Below are 24,696 nucleotides of genomic sequence, written 5' to 3' on the forward strand. Positions count from 1 at the left end.
ACAACGCAATGAATTTAAATTTTTAAATAATTATTTTATTATCAATAACTCAGTTATTGAATATTTTTAATCTGACAGCTAGAATAAATTAGATCTTGATCGCTTAATAGGTCTCTTATCTTAAATAAAACGTAAATAAAAATTAAAATAAAAAATTTTTTATAAAAAAGAAAAAAGTAAATAAATAATAAAAAGGATATTAATAAATAAAAGAATTGAAATAATATTTAATTAATCATTTTTAATATTTGTTCATCGTATGAAAAAAAAAAATTGTGTATCTACTTGAAGCAGATTTCCACCTATTGGTTATACAATGATGTGCATATATATATATATATATGTATATATAATCCATCACTTCCTTTTTTCGAATTTATAATATAAATAATAAAATAATATTAATAATAATAATAATAATAATACAATATTACGATTTAATACAATTCTACTTAACACTCTAATAATTTCATTCCTTATTACTATAATCGTTTTATTATTAATTTTTTTAATTTTAATATATTTAATATTAATAATACGTGATATATACAATTTTTATTTATTTATTACGACAACGAATAAAGAAATTATTTACACAAATTGACATTTATATATATATTAAACATAATAATAATAATAATAATAATTAATTAGATATGTATGGCGACATACTGAGATACAAATATAGGAAAGAGTGGGCTTTGATATAATGCTTTCAAGACGGTGCGATCGATATATTAAAATAATAATATTAATTAAGACAGTAACAATTACTGGCCACAATGTCAAATTCATTCACACATAATTCTATATATATATTTTTTTATTATTTTTTTTAAATACACATTTAAATATTTTTCTTTTATAGATAGTATATATTTAATATATTAGTTATTATTATTATATTTATTCATAATAGATCGAGTTGATTCATAGATTTGCATACATAATTTTTTTTTTTAGCGCAAGTATTTTTAATCACATTTAATTAGTTGTTATCGTAGTTGATTAATATAAATCATTAATATATCGAATGGCAATTTCAGGACATAGAATTAAAATAATTTTTAATAAAAATATTGAATCGAATTAATAAATAAAAAAAAGCACCGTCTATCCAACTCGCTTTATTCAGGACTCACTTATTTTTATTCATTTATTTATTTATTTTCTTTTTTTCATTTTTTCTCTATAATAGTGCTATCAGTCTTGAAATATGTGCGTGCTGGACAAACGTAATATAATTATAATAATTATAATTAATATATGTATTTGAACCAGCATAATGGGTATTTATAAGCCCACGTAAATCCAAGCTCACTTCTTGTAATCGATAAGTCGATAATTATCAATGTTGATAACGAAGAGAGTCGGAGGGATTCCATCCTCTTTGTTTATCCATGGCGATGTTCTTTCATCAAGGAAGTTTACAAAAAAAAAAAAAAAATACGATTAAAAGAAGAAGAGAATCTAGTCAAGAACTCTTCCTTGTAACACGAGTTTGATTTAACGTTGAATACGTGCAAAAGATTGTGTTACATCTTGCGGTGACATTTCTTGATAATAATTAATTCTACGTGAAGAATATGATCTCCCCGTACGTTCATTAGACTCAGGTTGACTCGGAGTTTGTGGAAATGTTGGATGAGAAGAATCATTTATTAAACTGGGATCTAAAATTAATGGCATTCGTTTCCAAAATCTCATTAGCATTGGAGTACTTTCACTTTGTTTTTGATCATCATCAGGAGAGTCTGATTTCTCTCGTAAATGTTGACGATCTAGACGCCATGTCGGTGGAATTGGCCATATAGGTCGTTTGAATCCTCCAACTTTAGTTGTCGTAATTCGATTATTTTGCCCGGGTGGATAATGATTATGATAACGATCTTTTGAATCATCAGTGTGAATACTATTAGCTTCTTCAGACGGGAATCTTACGTAATTCGGACGATTTTGTGGCTGATCGTACAACGGAAATCTTACATAATCTCTTGGAGGATTGTAAGAAGATTGAAAATTATTATTGGGAAAGAAGTTAAGTGGATTTTTGTTCAGTTCTATTCGTTGGTCGTCTATCGTTTTGATAATAGGATTATTTTCTGAATTGTGGCTACTGAAACTGGAAACTTGTGGAGCCGGATCATAATCAAATGTTTGCTTATTTTGTGAAGCTGTTTCGATTTCTTTTGGTTTTGTAATTGGACCATTTATGAATATTTCTTTATGTGTTTTATCGACCGTAGGTTTTACAACAATTGGTTTTTGTGATTCTACTTCAGGTACAACTGTTTCTGCTGCGTTTGATGAAGATGCTGTCATTATTTCTGTATTATCTGGTTGATAAATTGGTTTAACTGTCTGGGAATTTATATTTTCAACAGTTTGACTTGGATAAACAATAAATGGTGTTGTTGATTTTATTGTTGTAGTTTCAGGTGTTGTTGTTGTCTTCTTATCAATAAACCCTGTAAGTGAAGCTTCCTCAATTGTTATTACCGGGTTAATGTTATCCAATGAATCAAAAGTTTTGTCAACAAGCGAAACCGAAGATTGTGTTTCAAACTCTGGAATTTCTTCCGCAATTGTTGTTACTTCCATAATATCTTCATTATTGTCATCGTATTCAACATCTAATGGCGTTGTAGATTGAATTTCTTTGTCAACTACAGTTGAAATATTATTTTTATCGTAATTAAGACCTACCAAAGTAGTCTCACGAATAAAATCACGATTAATGTGAACCTCACTTGATATTTTTTCGTTATCATCGTTGTTATTTTGATCATCAAGTGTAGTAAGTGAAGATGTTGTGTGAAATCGTGAAGGTAACGTTACAGCCATACCAGCCTCACTATGCTTTAATATTTCATCATCACTTTCCGTAAACTCTTCTAAGTCTTCCGTGTGGTCTTCAAGATCATGCTCTTCAAGGTCCTCAGCTGTATTATAATCTATGGCCTCTTTATTATTATCATTATCATTATAAATAACATCACGATCTTCCTCTGTCACTTGAGATGTATCTTCGTAATCCGTATTAGTGTTTGTTGATACTGATGATAATGATGATGACGACGGTGTTGATGTTGATGAGTTAAGAAAAATTTTAATAGGACTTAAAGTAGTTGTTACTGTGTATTCAGGTAGGCTTATATTTATTTCTTCATCCATTGAAGTATTTCGTACATTCACGATGTCTTTGTCAAGACTTTGATTTTTTATTTTATTTAAATCTTCCGTTATGTTTGATAGTAATTTTGTTGGAGATAAAAGAACTACTAGAGTTGATGATGATGATTCATTTAATGGATTTTCTTCTTTGTTGGAAATAACTGTATTATTTTTCGAATCTGTGTTATTTGTTACATTGTACAACTGAATAGGAATTGTATAATCAATTATTTCAGAACCATTTAAATTTGTCTCAACAATTTCTACAACAGGAATTAATTGTTCATTTTCTGAAGATTTATCATCATTATGTGGTTTTGTTTTGTTATTACTATTATTATTATCTGGATCTTCGATTTCATAAACTGTTATTATTGTTTCTTGTTTCTTTGTTTCATTTTCTGGGCGTTTGTCATCAAATGTTGATACGGGAGCTTTTTCAGAAGTATTATCTAAATTTGATGATTCTTTATTTGAATTTATTAGGATTGGAATGTTTAATTGAAAAGGTTCTAAAGATCCATTAGATGAAGATGAAGAAGACGAAGATGATGATGATGATGAATCAGATTGTTGAGGATTACCTAAATTACCGTACATTGCATTTAATCGCTGAAGCAGAAAGTCAAAATATGCTTCTTGGTTAATATTAACATCTTTTACACAACGATTCATACTATCCGGTTGATAACCTTCAGCGCAAGTTTGCAATGGCGGCGCTATAAAAATGCTTTTTGGAGTTATACGACGTGGTGGACTTGGTGAATCTAATATAGAGCTATCGACTAGTAATAGTGCTCCCCAAGCTAACTCACTTGGATGTTGAGGGTCATCTAAACTTTTAATCTTTTTTGATGATGATGCTGATGGCGATTTTTTGAGTTCACTTGTAGGTGCTGATAATACATTCGAACTCAAAATACTTAAAAATAATAAACAAGTTAATTTACTACTATTATTTTTTTGTTTTCTGGATGAAAACATCTTGACTGAATTATTCCACGGTTAATAGTTTTTAATTTGTTACAATATTTTGGTAGCTCATTCGTGACATTGGAGTTATTTCTGTAACAAAAAAATAAAATAGGTCTCTGTTAGTAATCATAATTACATGAATTTTAAAAATGATATTTCTTAAAAAATAAAAAAATTAATTTTATTGTCTAAAATAGGAAAAGTTTATTAAATAGCCGTAAATTATGCTAATGACGTATTAATATAGTATATTGTATGGCATTCTTCGTAAGTTATCGGGAAAATCAGTTACGATTAAATATAAATAGTAAATAAAGTTTATCAGTAAGGCTTTAATATATATAGACATTAATTTATACATTTGATGACGTTTGCGCGATACAGGTGTTATTATTCTTCAGAATATTAATAAGTTGATTTTATGTGAGGAATGTTAGATTAAATTTTTTTTAATTATTTAGTTTAAAAATTGATTATTATTTTGTACTTGTAAAATTTTTTTCCTGCTAAATTACGTTTGAAAATCTGTGGTTGAAAAAAGGAAAATGAATAATACTAAAATAAAATGTAATATTAATTACTTAATAAAACTATTATTTTTTAATTTTATAAATATTCCGTAATAAAATATATAAAAATTCCTATTTAAATTTGGTTTAACATAAAAGAAAAAATACAGTTATTTTTATAATAATGCTTTGTTGTACCATTCCATTGAAAAATAATTTTATTATACTAAATTTACATTTTTTCTTACCTATATATATGAGTATAGAGTTTTATGTTTTTTTTCTTAATAATAAGAAAAAAAAAAAATTTCGCAATTTTTTTTTTATATGCATATTTCAAAATAACATGAATATTTTTTATATTGAACCGTTTTGACATTTCATAAAAAAATGCATATTTAAATTCATAAAAATACCCATAATTAATTTAATAGATACATATAGTTGAAATAAAAATTAATAAATTATTTTATTATTTAATATAAATACTTTTGAATTTTCTTTTATTAATCAAATTGGGTTCTTAAAGGAAAAGTAATTCATTACCAACTTAAAATATTATATAAATTAATAAATATAAGATAAAAGAAATACTGTGAGGAATTCATTTGTCGCATAAAATTATTAAATTAAATCACTTAATACATGTAATCTTTTAACAAAATCATGTTATATATGGTAACTTTCCGGGTTAGTGGTCACAAAAAAAAACTTCCTCATTCATTAACATAAGACGGTTTGTAACAAAAAATAAATATTACTTGATTAAAAATAATAAAATTAATTGATTAACTTTTATTCTTATATTTATTGTATGATTTATTTTTATATCAAATTATTATAGACCTAACGACGTTTTAAAGGCAGTAAGTAAATACAGTTCTTACAAACCTATTATTTATTTTATTAATTTTAAAAGAGATATATTATTAAAAAAAAAAATATCCAATAAAAATATAACTATCGAGTAAGTGTCGCAATTGATAATAAAATTATGCCTTCTCATTTATAAATTTTATTATTCTCTAAAAATTTTTATTATAAAAAATCGAATTTCAACATTATATATTTTTTATAAATGATGATAAAAATTTCACGGTTAAAATAAAAAAAAACTTAAACATTGACTCATTGAGTTTCTCTATAACTCACAGAATTTTTTTAAAACTTTCACTGTTTGATAAGGATTTTAAATTACTAATCCTAATCAGTAATGAGTAACTGCAATATTAAATTACTAAATCATTCTAATCTTATATTTTTTTTTTCTTAAAGTTTATTTTTTTATTTTCAAAATAAAATAACTCATTTGAACATATATTTGAAGTAAGATCTTTATATTTGTTCCCAACCCTCTTACTTTACGAAATATGTATTTTCTCTTCTAAAGAGGCTCATTGAAAAACACGCAGGAAAAAAGAAAATTTATTACAGATAAACGTGTTTAGAATTTTAAATTTTTCATTGTATTTTTTTTCTTAAACTTTCAGAAATTTTACAAAGTTAAATTACATATTTCAATATCAATACATATTTATAAGCCAATAATCCAAGTGATTTACGACTCAAATTTTTTTTCTCGCAGTAAATATAATTCTAAAAAATATTTCAATTATTTATTTTACATAACTCGGATCAATTACACACTTGTAGCTGTCACTTAGTACGTTTCCATCGCAATCTTCAGCATTATTGTAGTTTTCGTTAACAATCCGATGAAGTTTCAATTGATTATTATCATCTTCATAAACTGATTCCGTCTTTAACGGAACAGCATTTATAGAATTAATGACGACCAATAATGTCATTAAAATTGTTATCCAATTTATCTTAATAAACTTCATTGTATGTTTTATAAATAGACTATAATTATAATTTTAATTAGTAATAATTAATCATAAAATAATCATTAATTTTAAAAAGTACATATAAGATTACCTTTATCTGCGCTTGAAATTATTAAACTAAAATAGTAACATATTTGTAGACGTGTCTTATACTGGATTTAATTTAGTATATTTCATCTTTTTTTTTTAAAGTCAGATATTTTATCTAACATAATAGTTGAGTAGTTGTATTAAATACTTATTCACGTGTAATTAATTTTAGTGTAAGTTAAAAATTTTTTTAACAAATAGACACTTACAAAATATCTATGTAATTAACTTTTTTAGTATCAGATAATTTTAAATTGTAATAATAGATTTTTTTAAAAAGATCTAGTTTTTTTTATCTTTATAATTATTTTTATTACTTTGACATACTTTCGGATTATCAGTTAAAAATTTAGGTTTGTTAAATTCTTTACGATGATTTTTCCATTCTTCAATATGCATTCTATTTATCGCTACAGCATTTAAAAAATATATAATAATAAAAAAAATAAAGAAAATGAAAGTTATATTTTTTTGATAATTCATTTTTAAATAAATTTTTCCGAGCACTTTACTGTCTGAAGTCTAAATAATGACTGATATACAATACGAAAATATTTATATTTATACCACTGATAAATTTAAATTTAAATAAAATTATCTTAATTTATCAATAAATTTACGAAAATGGCTTATAAATTTTTAATTAAATATCGCCTTTAATGTCACTACTTATAAATTATCATAATTTTTTTTATTTTTCGTGTTACTACGCTCCTACTCGTGTCTAAAATTTCAATAAAAAAATATTATTTCATTGAAATATATCGTATTTTTGAATACCAGAAATTTAAATGTAATTCAAAGAAACACTTGTAACTCATATAGCTCAGTAACCGTGCGTAAGCATTCATAGCAATGTTATAAGAGAGTAAGAACATAGTGTATATTGTATATAATATGTAATATAAGAGAAGCCTTTCGAAATTTAAGTTCTAAGCGCATTCCACAGGATTGTGATCGCTGTGAATTTTCTTATTACTCTACTATGTACTCGGAAATATATCATTGACAGAACAGAGCTATGCATTCATAGTATTTCGAAAGTATTTGCATTATATATATTACACTTGTTATTTGCAATTAATTTTTTTAATATTTTAATCCTCTAATCAAATTATCACAACATCTTTTAATCATTATGTTTACTTAGTTTTTTTTTTTTTACTCAAGTTTTTCCATCATATTAATCACTTCTTCTTTAGTGAATATATTTCTAAATAAACTTAAATATTTAAATTTAATTTAGCTAAGTAAGATTAATATATAAATTAATCGTTCATAACTTTATGATATATGGTTCAATTAGATAGACCATTTGATAAGTATGCAAACAGATAAATTATTATTTTTTTTAATAGAGTTATACATTCAAATGACCGTGATGCATTGTTAATTATTAAATAATAATTTACAATTTATTTGATCTAAAAAAAAATTTCTTTATAAAATATATATTCATTTTCGAGGTTTACTAAAAAATATTATTTTTTTTTATTAATAAAATGTCGAAATTTTTTTAGCGGTAAAAAACTGTTTACCTTAACGATAAAAGTTGCAGTTGCGCTAGAAGTGTAGGTGATCTTTGACCTTCTAAATTTTTTTTTTTTTTACATTTTATATATATTTAATATTATATCTGCGGATTAAGGACGACGAGAGATGAGGAAGAGTCAATATAGTTAGAAAGTTGAAGAAAAATTTTTTTGCCCGTTTTTTTTTTCTTCCTTTCAAAACCTGTAGGTGTAGGTCGTATATACCTGTAACTTTTTTTGCTTTAGCCTTTGGCTATACTCGATGAGAGAAAGAAAAATAAAAATAAAAATAATAATAATAATAATAATCGTATAATTCTGAGAATGATGAGGTCAATCAACGCTAAAAAAATATAAAACAAAACCGATACTTTCCATAAAAAAAAAATTTATTTAGTCCATTCTAAGAATGATTTTTTATTAAATTTAAATATATTAAGTGTTTATTGATTAAATTATAGAAGTTATGTTGTATAACAAAAAAACAACTCTGAAAACCGCCTGATCCTGCGGGCTAGCCCTCAATCTTCCAGCTTTTTTTTACCTTTTGAGCTCGAAAATACTATTGTTAATGCATTTTTGCGTTCTTCAAGCTCGAAAATAGTAATGTCGCGCCTTTCATTACGAAAATTCAAGTAATTGAACAATAACAAAAATAAATAATCAAGTAAATCGTTGTTTTTTTTTATTTTATACCAGCAATATCTTTAGAAATAATGAACCAATTTTGACGTTCAAGGTGACATTCGACGCAGTTTTTTAACTACTAACGTTAATAATAAGGATATAAAAAAAATTCACAATTTTTAAGCGATTTTCAACATGCTGTGACTCAGAGAAAAATGGTCTTACATCAGCGAATATAAAAAAAGCAAATTGTAGCTTTAAGTGTCAAGTATATGTAATACTGTCATATTATATTATATTATCAATAATATAACAGCAGATGCGACAAAGTTGATCTATCACACAAGGAAAGAAATAAATAAAAGAAGATTCAATTTAAGAGAAAGAAATAATAGTTATCGTGATAAAATCGATACTACTTGATCGGGTCATAGTAACATGTATAATTTATATAATGAGAAAGAGAATGAGAAACTACTGAAGTAGTTTAGCGTTCAGGATCAGCAGAGACAGCAGTTTCCGCAAAGAGAATTCCAGAGCACGTTTGCGGCTCGTTTGGCCGTGTGCCAGTGTCCCTTTTCTAACTGTCTCTCGTCTCATCTACAAGCTCCTATCATACCATCTTGTCTTTATAAACTTTATAACATTAATAGGGTATACTAGGTACTAGACCAAGCCAACTATCATCGACGATGAGCTGAGTTCACTATAAAAGATAGTTACATACACATTGTAAAACACACACATAGTGTGAACTAGTTAAACTGCATGAATAAACTTATGCGTATCCCAAAAAGCTCCCACGAAACTTCTCGAGCTTATTTTGCTAATCTCCGCAGGCGTTACATTTTACCACTACTTATATCACTACTATCTATATGTATATACTCATATGAATAGAATGATATAGAAGGGAGAAAGGCATAGACTACTTTGAAGTTTAAATTGTCTGCCGGAAGCTCTCATATTACCTTGTTTTGCCTACACTATCCATAGTTACAAACTACGCTCTATATATTCTCCACACCATCATCAGCAGTAGCATCCTCTATCTTTTGGCCCTTTCATCTTTATCCTCATGTTTTGATTCATAACTTTGTCTTTAATGATCTTTGATATTTTTTTTTTTTCATAACTAAATATTATTGTTGAAATTTTTTATTATTTTTTCGAAAACTTGGAAATTAATTTAAATATCACGTATTTGCTCAACACCGCGAGACATTTTAATAATTTAAAAAAATACTCAAGTATAGTTGGAAACTTTTGTTGGAGAATCATCAAAAAGTTTTATAAAAAAGAGGGTATATATAATTCAGTAGTGTGTAGTATAAAAAATAACTGATGTTAATGCAAGTTTCGTGGTGAAACTTTTGGTGCCGTTATGTGAATTTACGTGGTCGTCATTGTCGGTGTGGTTAAAATGTAGTTGGTTAAAGCACATGGAACCATAAGGACGACATGAGATGATCCTTCAGGGCATTCTGTCTATATACTAGACCCTACCAAGTTATATATAGATATACCGTCTACTTTACTAGGCTGTGTACTGGGTACTGGGTACTGGAATAGTTTGAACGAGTGATACTACTACAGCAGCAGGGAGAAAAGCAAACGCAGATGCCCCAAGGCACTCCAACCTCGTCTCTCAATTCACTTTCGTCCTTCACGGCTCAATCGCTCTCTCTTTTTCTTTTCATCTCCCTCGCGACTCCAAACACTCTACTACATTTATTATTATTTTCAATATACATTAAACTCATATTTTTTACCCACTTGCTTTTAAATAGTCAACTCTTCCAAAATATAACTTTTTTTAAGTGAAAAATTTTTTTCTAAATTATAATAAATAAATTATTCTTTGTTTAGATTTAACCTCGACATTATGACTATTACGTAATATTAAATTAATATATAGTTGAAAAATAAGTTAATTTATGTTATTAATATTTTCTTTTTAACTTCTCGTGTAAATAATTTTTTTTATCTGACATTTTTTTTTATAAATAAAAAAAAATAAGAATATCTAAACGTGTGCCTGGAGTTTATATTTAGCAAGCGAGTTTTTTTTTTTTTTTTTTTTTTTTACTGATACTCCATTCGTTTTCTTTGAGTGTAATACCGCTGTACTTGTATTTTTATTATTTTAAAAATAATAATAATTTATTTATTTTTATGTTAAAACGTACAAGGAAGAGGATGGCGTTATATCTTACTTAAATATTGTAATACAATCCAGGTATTCAAGGCAATACCCTAGTGTAATTTCCATTCTACAGTGGGTGAATGTTGGCTGCAAGTTCGACAACCCATTGTCGTTGTTTCTGTTGGTTTCATTTTATTAAACTTTATTTTATTACTTTATTTTTATATTTATTTTACTCCCTTTGTATAGACTCGTTCTCAGCAGGTCTTGGATTATATTATACACGTGCTAGAAAGACCTTCGATCCTTGTCCAGTCGTGCGTCAAGGCTTTCTTCGATTTTTCCCTGTCCATACTCTTTCTCTCTCATTCCTTCATTTTTTTTACTCTTGTCTTTGCTATTTACTTCACTCTTAAGATCTTGGTAATAAAAAATTTAATTAATTATTTTTTTTACCAAATTTAAAAATTATAAGATAATAAAAAATATTATTTTATCGAAATGTTTTTTGAAAATCCGGAGTTTCAATTTTTTTTTGAAAAATGTCAAACCGGCTTCTTTTTTTTATATAATGAGATTAATGTTGGGAGCAATGGCTTCTTACTGACAAAAACATTCTTTTAAGATGACTCGGTAAATCTCTTGTGAACTCTTTACATTTATTATCAATTTATTATATTTTATTTGAATATTAAAATATATATTTAATAAATATTAAAATGAGTATTTGACGGTTATACGGTTATTAATGTTAACGTATTTTAATTCCACGTAAACTGTATAATATAATAACAAGAATATTAAAAAAATAAATGCCACTCATATGGACATGCTCTGATAGAGTTTGTCTTGTAACTTATACATATTGTGGCTTTCTTTTTAATTATTTACATATTTATAATTACATATAACCACTTATTTCTGGTTAGTGTAATATCATTTTAATTCAATCGGGATTTATATTAATTATAAAACAGAATTAAAATAATTTTTTTAATGATTAACTTATTAATTAATTATATAATTTAATGATGAATATAATATCATTATTTTCCGTGTTTTTATTAAATAAACAGAAAGCGGAAGAATATGTGACATGCAATCGCTGTGATAACGGAATATTTCCGGTCTTTATAAAAATAAGTATTTTCGTACGTTTTTATATTAATTTTAAATAATATGTCTATATACAATTTAAAAAAATTTTTTTTCGGCGCAAAAATTTTCAACTGAAATAGAACTCAAGACTTAAATAAGTAAAAGCATCTGTTCTTATGTGTATCATATCTACTTAATGTAAAAATAAAAAATATTGTTTTAATGTAAAACAAAGTTGATGAATTAAAAACAATTCAAAGATACTGTTGTAAATTTGAAGATAGGCATATATAAAATACGCACGATCGTCGTATAAATATTTTGGGTCAGTGCCAAAACTTTCCAGACTGTTGGGCACACATTTCATATGGCCGTGATATGCGCAAACTTTTTTAGAAAAACATGTTGTATAACAACAACAATAATGTTTACATTCATCAGAATATTTAAGAAATAATTTACAAATAAATTTGTTAAATACTTGCGAATAACAAAACAATACACTAAGATAATTTCGTCGGATTTTTAAGTGAAAAATTTGTAGAAAAATTACTATGATAATAGCAACATGAAGACATAGCAGTATGGAGTTATAGTGAAAATTAACGACAAAGTGGAAATTTTTAATATCCACTGATAGAATTTAATTTTGACAAAGCAACGGATAAAATTTAATTTGGAAATTTTTACCAGCTGCATCAAAATTAATTATTTAAAATTATAATATTTGGTAAAATAGTCATAAATAATAAATTTAAAAAAACTTATCATTAAAAGAAAGTTAAAAAAAAATGAATCGCTTGCATTCATAGATCAATGTAGATTCAATTACTTAGTAACAACAAAATATAAGCATGCTCCTTTTGTAAAGTAAATTATAACCTATTGATTTCAATACATCGCCGTTAACAATAATAAAAATAGCCCATCTACTAAATTTATCCAAAATTTCATAAACATTCAAATACATATTTGTAATTATAATACGAAAGAAAATTCATAAGATAATATACACAGAGATGCTTGCTTATGTATTAATACGTCCCGTAATTATACTTCATTCTAACCATTCTAACCTATCAGTACTGGAATAAACGAAAAGAGCCGAATATTACCGAACAAACTCGAATTTGAAATATTTTTGATAAAATTACCATGCTGTATAGTATATAGTTTCAGAAAAGTTGGAATTTTAACGTTGAAAGTTTGATAAGTTTCCCATTGCACGAATTTTTTTAAATTCTTTTTTATTGTAAATATTAAAAAAAAGTAATCAATTTTTTGATAAGTCAGAAATATTACTACGTGGTATAGTAAAAGTACTTATGTTTCAGAGTATATTTTAATAAGCTTTTATTAAAATTTACTAGAACATGTAGAATTTTTTAGAATAGTAACTTGTCAAACCATCATCTAAAATTTTCGGGTAATTTTTTCTATATAATTCGCTGCGTGTATTTATTTTATTTTTCTTATTTATAAATGTCGTTATTAAATATTTTAGCGCTAGGTCTTTAATTAATTACAAGTTTAATTAATGTCGCAGACAAATATATACATTGACGCACGTGTCAGTTTGTATGTTTATATATGTACACATGAACATGGCATTTTTGGTCGCTAAAACCCGGACTAAAGCAAGATGGCCCGCGGGTCAAAATATATTTTCGCCCCTTGCCATCCATATCTCTTCGGTACGATCGTTGACGTCGACGTACCCAGGTCGTTGGAGATTATTTCTAGTTTCTCTTTGGTAGTATGTATTGTAATATAGACTATTTACTCTCAACTTAAATTTTGTATTCTCTCCTCTACTGGCATCATCATGTATCCCTCGTACATTGGCATTAAATATGCATACATATTTAAATCTATTAATTATATTTTACATAACTCAAGCATCGTACAATAAAAAATTAAGCTAACTTTGTAATATATTATACTAATTTATCTTAAACTAAAAATCCATAAATAAATAATATTTTATACTTTATTTTTTAATTAATAGAGGAACAAAGCTCTAAAAATGAATATGCTTTCACATAAATTGACATTAGTCAATTAATAAAGTGAAACAAAAATATATATCAACTGACGTGAAAAAAGTTGTCAAAATAAATATTTTTTTACTATAAATTATTTAACATGATAAGTCGATCGATGTTTGACGAACTAAATTGACCGTAAAGGCAGTTCTAAAGAGAATGGATCATCATCATCACATTAATAATAATAATATTAATAAAAATAATAATAATCTTGATCAGTATCACTATCATAATAATAAGCATCAACATCATCACGTGTGTGTTCTTGTGTATGTTCAACTGGTTTTTAAAACGAGGAATTGACCCGATTGTTAACCCGTAAGTTCTCTTTCGCACAATATATTTCCCACCTCAATCTTTAACAATATTATGCTTTCTTATATATAAATTAAAATAATGTTATCATCACGAGCACAAATACACACATATATACAGACATATATTGTTACATCGTCGTTATGAGAATGGGTATTTTCTTAGCAAGTAATAAGCCTGTAATTTTAAATTGAATTGAGTTTTATTAAATCGTATATTTTTCATTGGTCATGTGATGAGTATAAAGTGAGGCCTATAAGGCTTGTAAGGCCCCAGTTAAATTGTGTGTCTCGTGAAACAGTGTCAGTGACCGACAGCCTAAGGCCACCAGACCACCTTGCTTATTAAACGACAAGATCTTTTAAGATTTACTTGAACTTTAAGCGACGTTTACAGATTAATTTAAAGAATAGTGAGATTGAGAGTAATGATATTGATGATGAGAAAAATATTCGAATATTCTATATGTATATAAATCTTAAAGACTATTTAATACTTTATTTTATCGTGACATTTTCACCGACTAAAAGGTCATCAAATTTATGATAAATTATAAATTTATATATTTATTTAAATTAATAATTTACTTACAAAGGAATTAATTTACTAAAAAAAAAAAAAAATTCAATATTTTTTTAATTGAAAGAAAATTTAAAAAAACTATATCAAGGTTTGACACTGACCCAGTCGCTGGCCCACTTACGTACGCTCCTTTTTAAAATTCATTCTTATAAATTAATTCAATTTTGAAATTAATAAAACTATAATTTTTAAGTTTTGTTTTAATTATTATTTTTATGGAGAATAAAAAAAATGTTATAATTATTCTTAAGCAATTTCATTAGTGATTCGTATTCCGTTACCTTTTCATTCAAGCCGATAATGTTGAAAGTAAAAGTATTTAACTTGAATATATATACGGTAATAACAATAACAATAATAAATAAATTAATAGTTAATTAATTAATTGATTGATTAGTAAACATATCACGCAGAGTGAAATTAGATTTAGAAAAAAAAAAAAAACTTTTACAAACTTTTTGTTGAGTGTTTTTTTTACCGAAGTGACACATATATAGAATCGTATATATACTCATACAAAATCGTCGATCTCATTATAGCAACCCACTTTGAAACTTGCTAGACTAACGGACACAGAGTTCAGGTAAACTCGTGCAATATTTTATCTCCAACATTTAAAGGACAAATTATTATATATTAATTAATTAATTACGAATTAATAATTATTTATCGTTCTTATGAATGAAAATAATATAGATCAGATGTTAAAAAAAAAAAAAAACTAAAGTTGATTCACAGGATATGAATCATATTAATTATTATAGAAAAAAATAATATCAACCCTTTTTAACATCCCAATTAAAATGTATTATTACTTTTTTCTTTGTCTAATTATACTGAGAAGCACAATATATGGATTGATTTAATTATATATAATAAAATAATTCTTTATAGTTTATATATATGTTATATACGCATGTAATAATACAGAATGGGAAAATTAATTAAAATCGTGTGTTTACTATGTATATGTAAAGGTATGTAATATATATATTTAAAAAAAAATAGGTATATCATATAGAGTTTATGGTTTGACAAGTGACTTGAAGACACACTTACTGGCCGCAGACAACCGGAAATATTTACGTTGTGTAACCTCAGGTAATTCCCAACCTTACACGAACGACTTTTCTTTATATGTACTGTATAATAAATACACATATGTATTAAAAAAAAAAATTTATATATAATATATAATATATATATGGAATTTTTCTATAAATATTTTGAACTAATTTTTTAATTATGAACGATTATGCAATTTCATTTTAATTCTAATGATTATTAATTTTAATTATTATTTATTTTTGAGTAAATTATGAAAATTTTTCTGTACATTATTTAATAATATTTTCCAGTTTGATTATTTTTTTGATTGTGTACATTGTTGTTTAGTTATTATACTCGGTTATAATTGTTTTCAAATAATAATAATAAAAAAAAAAAAAATCAATGATTACACAACAGAGACCTTGGTCATGAAATTCTCTTTTATAATTTCTTGACGGTAATTCCATGCTCACAATGAAATTTTTTTTTTATTCTTTATGACATTGAAAGGATGAGGAGAAATTCATATTTGCTAATCTTGATTCAATGCTCATTACAACGTTCATTGAATAATTTAAATTTATTTATAGTGTTTCTTATATTGTTTCGTTTATATAAACAATTTATAAGTCAAAACTTTTTTTTTAAATAAAAATTTAAAATTTTCTTAGCTTAAAATTCAAAAACAGAATTTTGAGTTTGTAAATTTCCTAATTAAGATTTATAAGACGTAAGATCTGAAGTTAATTAATTTTTTTAATTCAGCAGATTAAATATTTTATTAAGTTTTTATAAACATAAAATACGAAAAAAATGTATTCAAATATTTTAATAAGTCGTTAACTTATCAACTTAATTAATCGGAAAATTATACAAATACAATTCTTTATAATTTCCTTCGATTGCTGAATTACATTATCATTAATTAATTTAATAAATATAGAACAATAAAATAAATTTTATAAACGATTTTTTCGAACCAATCGACTGATTTTAATTTTCTTCGCAATAATCACTATTTATCAAGATATAGATCTCATTCAATTTTTATATCGATCAGATAATTGACGAGATTAAAATAATATTTTTAAAATAATTGCGGATGTGGTTTTTTTTTTTTTTGTATCTCATATTAAACTTCTTCAACCCTTCATTAAATTTGGTCTCCATGAAGACTTTTAGTTGCTGAAAGAATTATTAAATCGGTCGATTTAGTTAAAAGATGTAACCGAAATGTTAAAAAAATTTCATTTATTTTACCTTCTTTTGATTTTTCGTTTTATAATAATTTTTATTTTAAAAAATAAATATTTTATAATTCAGATATTTAAAAATGAGATTTTAGGATAGCCATATTCGGTCAACTAATTAAAATTTTTTAAAATTATTATTATTATTATCTATATTGTTATCTGTATTATTAAGAGAATAAGGAAAATTTTGTTCCAGCCGAATCTATATGATAGAATCAGTTATCAAATTTGGTATCGTTAAAAAGGTATTGACTCGAATTTGTGCCTTCTCATGGTTTGAACTCTTTTTTATTGCTAAATTTCTAGATAAATCAATTTATCTATAATATTCGATTTACATTTAAATTACACGGGAAAAAAAGTCAATCACATTTATTTTCTTCAAATAAATTAATATTTTAATTATTCTGTTACTAATTATGACTGAATATATATAACTATTATACATTTAAGTAAGAGAACATGAAGAAAATTTAGTCTATGCCATGTCTTCTATCATGATAAAAATTAAAAAAATTTAATTTGTTATCAGTGAAAAAAATATATTAAACGAATAATAAAACAAAATTTGACCGTGTGTAGATTTTTTTTCAAGAATCCCATGATTATACAGTCATCGAAATCAATAACGTTGCGAGTTAATCATATTTGTCTCATTAAATTTCAATGATAATAGAAATAAACAGAAGATTCTAGAATTGCTTTCACAGTAGAGATTTTAATAAACAGTTAAATTCAAATCATTTTTTATAAATTTGGCAGTAATACTCGGCAAGTCACGTAGTCACTGTAGGTTGTTAGTTACTATGATTATTATTATTATGTAAACAGTACTAATTAATAAATTGTATCTTCAAATCAATATTTATTAATTTAAATATTTTAATAATTTAGTATATTTTAATTAAACAATAGCCGATTTTCATATAATTACATCGAAATCTTCATTAGAAAATAAAATTTAGTTCAAAAATGAATTTTATTTCCAATAAAATTTAATTATCAAAATTATTTATTAATTAATATAAAAGATTGTTAATAATTAACTTTAAAAAAGTATTTATTTTTCAGCTAAAAATAAAAATATTTTTTACTCTTGATGGTACAGTAACAATAATTAACACATAACATATATAACTCACCAGATACTAAACGGGACATTAATGTTTAAAAAAATAAAAAAGAGTATGGTCCAAAATATCATTGTTATGCTCAAAAAATAATAATAATGATGAGAAAAAATGACTACAGACTCGTGTTAAAAATTTACCGTAATTTAAAATTACTTCCTTACATATATATAGATATATATGTCATTTAAATATACTTTTCTTAATAATTACAAGTATCATTATCGTCATCTTAATTCTTATATTTAAATCTTTGTTAATTACTTTATGCGGCACATATGTTTTAAAATAACTCTCGCGTGACTACAGAAAAAAAAACAAATAAATAAAAACACGTGATAACTATCTCTTTGGTTATGAAGTAATAAAATAAATACGCATACATATAGAGTAAAGTGCATGCGCATTAAATAATTTAATGTCTTTATCTCTAATTGACTAACTTAATTATTTTATTATGTATTATTCGTACACACAATGTACGATACTATAAATAAACTAAATACAATACGTAATCATTTATAAGTCAAGTACCTAGAATCTTAAATTGAATTTTTATTCAAAATAAAAATTTATAATTAGGTTTTTTGTCAAGTTATTGAACACTTTATCAACAACAATATTCATGTATTAAAAATAATTACAATAAAAATATCAGTTATTATTTGTTAGTTCATTGACCTTTCAAAAAACTACAAACGAGAGGTAAATATAAAACAACTAACGAAATATGAAGTGAATTAAATTGGAAATCGTGAGTTCGACAGACGTTTTAATAAAAAAATATTTTATCCATTTTATTATACCAAATAAACATTTATTTTTATTTTTTATAAAACTAAAAGACACAAAAAAAACTTGTTTATTAAATTTTTAATTAAAGTCGCTTTCAAATAATGTTAATATTTTAAATAATTTATTTTTATTATTTTAAGTTTAAATTAAATTTATATAATAATATCCAATTATATATTTGTGTATAGTTATTTATATTATTTTACATATTTAATATTCTATTTATAAATTTTTTATACGTAATGCTTTGAAACCTTATGAAAACAAGAGCGAATATATTACAAAGTTTTATATTTTTTAAATATGATAATGATAATGATAACGATTGTATATTTGGTACATCGGTAAATGAGCAGTTTGAAGAAGGTGTGACAGCCGACCCACTTGCCATACAAATACAATTATTTCTATATATGTAATATATATGTATAGGATACACTTTCCTCTTATATCGTAGTTACGGACAACATGAGATGAAACAGGTGGTTATCATATATATACTACGATTAAACCATCACAAACTAATCTTTTATAAATATATATATTACACTACAACATGATTATAGTAATATCATACATACATGTACAAAAGTTAATTTAAAAAACTCTCTCGTTCATTGCGGCTTCTTTTGAATTCTCAAGAGAGAGAGTACAGATTCATGTATCAGGACACTATAGATTCTTGAATGTCGTTAGAAAGTGTCGCGAATAAATATTTTTTAGTTTTATTGACATGTATCTGTTAAATAAAAAAAAAATAGTAATAAACGAATAATTTTCAAATATTGCATTGAAATAAATTCCAGTCAATAAATATAAATAAACAAACATGATTCAATTTAATAAGAATTTGTACATGTGAGTTTGAGATTATTACGTTGTTGTGTTACCATAAGAAGACAAAAAAAAATAAATTCATAAAAATAAAAATCTGTAAATGGTTTTACTATGAAAATTCTCACGACAATATTATTACAAAGGAGGCTGGGTAAATATACACGCAATGTTGTATAGTGCACCTGACATTTAGCGCAGCCGCGCGCGCGCAACGTGACCGCGTGAGCAAAGTCCGTGCCGTGGTTACTTATACTGATGTGATGGAATAGCACCAACAGCTTTACCAGCAGGTAGCGAATAGAACGAATGTACACTTAAAGTATAAGGTAAAAAGTTAAGTAAAACGAATAGAACTAGTATGTACAACATACTGCTTCAATTTTTTATATATATACTTCATGAAGCAAAGATACATCATGAAGTCCATTAGTACGGATAACATTCGTAGAAATACTTTGATCTCAATTTTATTTCATCCTATTTTTTTTACCGGATTCAATACAAATCATTATATATTTTTTATTTAAATATAAAATAAACTAATAGTTTATTTTGTAATTACTAAAAAAAATAAAAGTTATTAAAAGTAGCCAATTACTAGTCTCGATATAAATTATTCTAAATTATTCATTTTAAATATTATATTAAATAAATTAATCATGTAAAATAATTACAAAATCAATAAATAAATATGATGATGATTATTATTATTATGATTATTGTTATTACACTGTAAAATTTTTGGAGTAAAGGCGCGGATTAAATCCAGAATGAATTCGGAACGGATGATTATTTATTCATCTAACCCGGAATTCACTCCGAAGAGCAGTTTATTTGATCATTTAAACTCCGGAGTGATTTTTTTTAAAACTTCGAAACTTCAAGTGACGGAGTGATTACAGACTAAAATAAAATTATATTCATTTTGAATTCACTCCCGATTGTTGACAATATAAACCATTAAATAATTTCGTGTTACATTATAATTGATAATCTAATTAAATAATAATTTGTAAAATTAATAGAAATAATTATTAACCAAATATACATTGTAAAAAATTTGGGAAGTAAACGTGGGTTAAATCCGGAGTGAATGCGGAGCGGATGACTGTGTATTTATTTAACGTAAAATAGTACACAGTTGAAAAATTTGTGTTAAATTTAACACAGAGATCATATGTCAAACAATAATACAGGTTTAAAACTTGTTGAGATCAGATAAAACATTCAACGTTAGTTATATTCACACTTGATGGTATCAAATAATTGACACAAAATATTTAACCATTGAATTTTCATACACAAGAATACAAAATTTTCAACTGAATTCGTTCGTTCAAAGTGAAATTAATTCCTAGAGGGAGTTTATTTGAATAATAAAACGACAAATCGGAGTGAATGCAGATTTAAATAAAAGCTTGATCACTCCGAAATCACTCCACTGGAAAAACACTCCCCGTCTACTTCGTATTCGGAGTGATTTTTTCTAAAACTCCGGAACTCTGAGTGAAGGAGTGAATTCAGATTGAAATAAAATTCATAATTACTCTGAATTTGCTCCCAATTTTTTACAGTGTATAATAAGTGTGCCATGGACAAATTTAAATTAATTTCCATTTAAACTCAAATAGGTTTAAATTAACTACTTGACGCTAATTAATCTCTTTCTATTCATTCACCAAAATACTATACACACGATAATATTATGCGAGCTTTAGTGTTAACAAAAGACCGCAGTGTATATATATATACATTGACTATATCCTGTTATGCGTTAATATGTAAAATATATAGATATATGATCTTTTGTCTGTATAGACATACATATAGATAATAATCCTGATGAATAGCTAATGGATAAGCGATGAGAAGTGAGAGAATCTGTGTAAAATTAATTACAAACGCGTGTGCGGTGTGTTACGCTTTCTATCTCGGTAATCCAGTTAAACCAATCACTCCGTGGACTGATTAATTATTAAATGAACAACCCCTATGTGTACTCTATAAGTTTATAAACTCTTATTCTACTTACTCTATTATACACAAGAACGAAGGAGAGCTTTATCTTCATTGGAGGCTAATAATTGGATCAAAGAATAATTAAAATTACCGGCCTACTAAAATATTTAATTTTATTTAAATAATTTATATTAATTTGTTTTTAGTAGTACCGATGCCATGTCGAATTAGAAATTATTTTGTAATTATAATTTTATAATTATTACGACTGATTCATATATTTCCATGTGTGGATGATAAAGACAGTGTTTAAGAGAGTAGGGTCAAGAACAAACAAATTATCGGTCATTCTTACGCATGTTATATCTAATTTTATTTTATTAAAGATCTAATGGTAACTTTATATCATCTTAGATAATTATGATGCTGCTTGTGATGATAATCTTTCGCATGATGAAATTTGATCATTAGTTGTTTGTTTATACGAATTATTTTTATCGACAAAATATTAATAAAATCGCAGAGATATTATACGGATAAACAATATTAAAAATGAATGTAAAGTAGTAAAAAGTAGTGTATGTGTAGAGTTTATTATCAATAATTAGTATTGACCTGTAACTTAATGTAAAAGTAGATTACTAATTTTTGTAGATTTACAATTTCAAAAGTAAATAAATATTATTTCTTTCGATATAAATTTATAATTCAGTAGCAAACGCTAATTAATTAAAGATATACAACAATTAAATTATTGATACTTATTGTGAAGAAAAAAATTGATGTTTCCATTACCAATTTTCTACAGAAAGAATTTTAAAAATTTCTAATCCTTATTTTATAAATTATAGTACATTAACCATAAATTTACTGATAATTCATAGAAAATATCATTTATTTATTAACGAAAAATAATCTAATGTACAAGAATAAAATAAATAATACTTATTAATTAAAGTATACCGAATTATAAATTAATATATTTTTAATTTTTATACAAATGTTTATCGTTTTTTAATAAATTATGATCCTGGTTCAAAGTTTGTAGATAAATATTAATTTCAAGTCACAAATATACTTCGTAAATGATAAATTTTCAAGCCTTATTTTTTTCCGCGTACTAATTTTTATGTTTGAATACAAAATTTTTTTTTTTTAAATTCAAATAAAATTATTGTCTATTTTGACGTTATTTTAAATTAAATTTAATTAAATCGATGAAAATCATAATACAATAAACGTTACATTTATTTTTTATAATTAATAAATTCACAGAAACAATTATGTATTAAAGTTTATTTAAAATAAAATATTCAGCAAATTTTTAATGACAAAACATGAAAACATTCAATAATAAAAAATAAATAAACTTACCATTAAAAAATATTTGAAAATAAAATTTTAAACCACAGAATTGAATCCAGTGGAAAAAAATAAATATCCATCAATAGATTTAAATCACTATTACAATTACATATTTAGCCACCACTTTCACATAAACAAAACAAGTCACGTTGCGAAAAGAAACTATTTATTTTTTCACACTTAACCAATATACAGATATATTATCTATTCATTTATTAGTACCAATAATAATTACAAAGAGCTGAGTAGCACATTGGAGTTTAATTTTTAAATGTTATGACAAGATGACATCCAACAGTCAACATACACATGCAACGACAGTAATGTAATACAATAAGTTATTAATTCACTTTTATATTTTAAAATGTACAGAAGTGTATATGTATCACTAAATATATAAATATATGACGATAAGTAAGTTTTAATAAATCTACTTGCAATCTAATGATTTATTTTCATTAAAATATCCATGCACTTCTCGCCTCTCAATCCAATTGTCTTTCAGTATCTCCTTTGACATTTCGTCTTAAACATATACTACAATTATCAATAATAAATAAATATATATTGATAATTTAAATATTTAATTTTGTTTTCTTACCAATTCGTATTGTTTATTATTATTGTTTTTTTTTTTTTATCACAAAAACAGAGTTCCGCGTTTTTTAATTTCCTTGTTTAAAAAATAATCAACTCCAATAAATTTTGATTCATTTTTTTAGCGCTTTTACTTTTTTTTATTAAATCAAGTCCACAATTTTATTAAATTTATTATATGTATTTAAAAAAAAAAAAAATCTTAAAAGTTCCCTTGTCCTTAATCTCTTCTCTTACTTTTACTTTTTTAAATTTCTCTAAAAAAAACTACTCCAAAAAAAGTTTTATGGCTATTCCCTTTCACTTTACACCTTCACAAAAATAAAAACGTGGCACTAAAAATAAAAATACTAAAATTTTTTTTTTTACCGGTAAATTAAAAAAAAAACAAACTAAAATTTGTAAATATCAACAATCAAATAAAATTTTTAAAAAATAAAATATGAAAATGCAATAGCGATAAGCCAGCTCTGTAATTTCAAAGTCGTTCTCCTCGCGTTTGCGTACAATTTTCTTTCCGTTCGTAGCGGGCGTCGAGTGGCGACTGCCGTTTCTTCGGTGTACAATCGAGTTCTCGAGTAAAGCCGACGAGTGTGTATCTCTCTTACACATTTTCAATATCTCTCACTCATTGCTGTTGCCCCTTCCTCGATCTTTCTCTCTTTCCCTGCTCTCTCCCTCTCTCTGTCTCTTTCTCTCTCTTAACTTTATTATGACTCAAATATATACATACTCCAAAAGACTTTTAAGAAACATGTATAAACATC

The 24,696-nt window shown here is 25.1% G+C and overlaps 1 protein-coding gene across 3 annotated transcripts; it reads right to left on the bottom strand.

Annotated features, from left to right (window-relative positions):
* Positions 1–24,493, bottom strand: LOC130666586 (putative uncharacterized protein DDB_G0291812). 3 transcript variants are annotated; one of them, XM_057467705.1, is made up of 3 exons: positions 23,934–24,493; positions 23,342–23,869; positions 2–4,239 (listed from the first exon to the last, which is right to left on the bottom strand). In XM_057467705.1, the coding sequence occupies exon 3, from the start codon at positions 4,156–4,158 to the stop codon at positions 1,507–1,509; it is 2,652 nt and encodes an 883-aa protein (XP_057323688.1). In that variant the 5' UTR covers positions 4,159–4,239; positions 23,342–23,869; positions 23,934–24,493; the 3' UTR covers positions 2–1,506. The 3 variants fall into 3 exon arrangements, with proteins under 3 accessions (XP_057323690.1, XP_057323689.1, XP_057323688.1); XM_057467707.1 differs by lacking the exon at positions 23,342–23,869 and having other exon boundaries at positions 1–4,239; XM_057467706.1 differs by lacking the exons at positions 23,342–23,869; positions 23,934–24,493 and adding an exon at positions 10,971–11,277 and having other exon boundaries at positions 1–4,239.
* Positions 24,494–24,696: the final 203 nt, after the last annotated feature.

The sequence above is a fragment of the Microplitis mediator genome, chromosome 4 (genome assembly GCF_029852145.1).
Source record: "Microplitis mediator isolate UGA2020A chromosome 4, iyMicMedi2.1, whole genome shotgun sequence".
Lineage (NCBI taxonomy): Eukaryota > Metazoa > Arthropoda > Insecta > Hymenoptera > Braconidae > Microplitis > Microplitis mediator.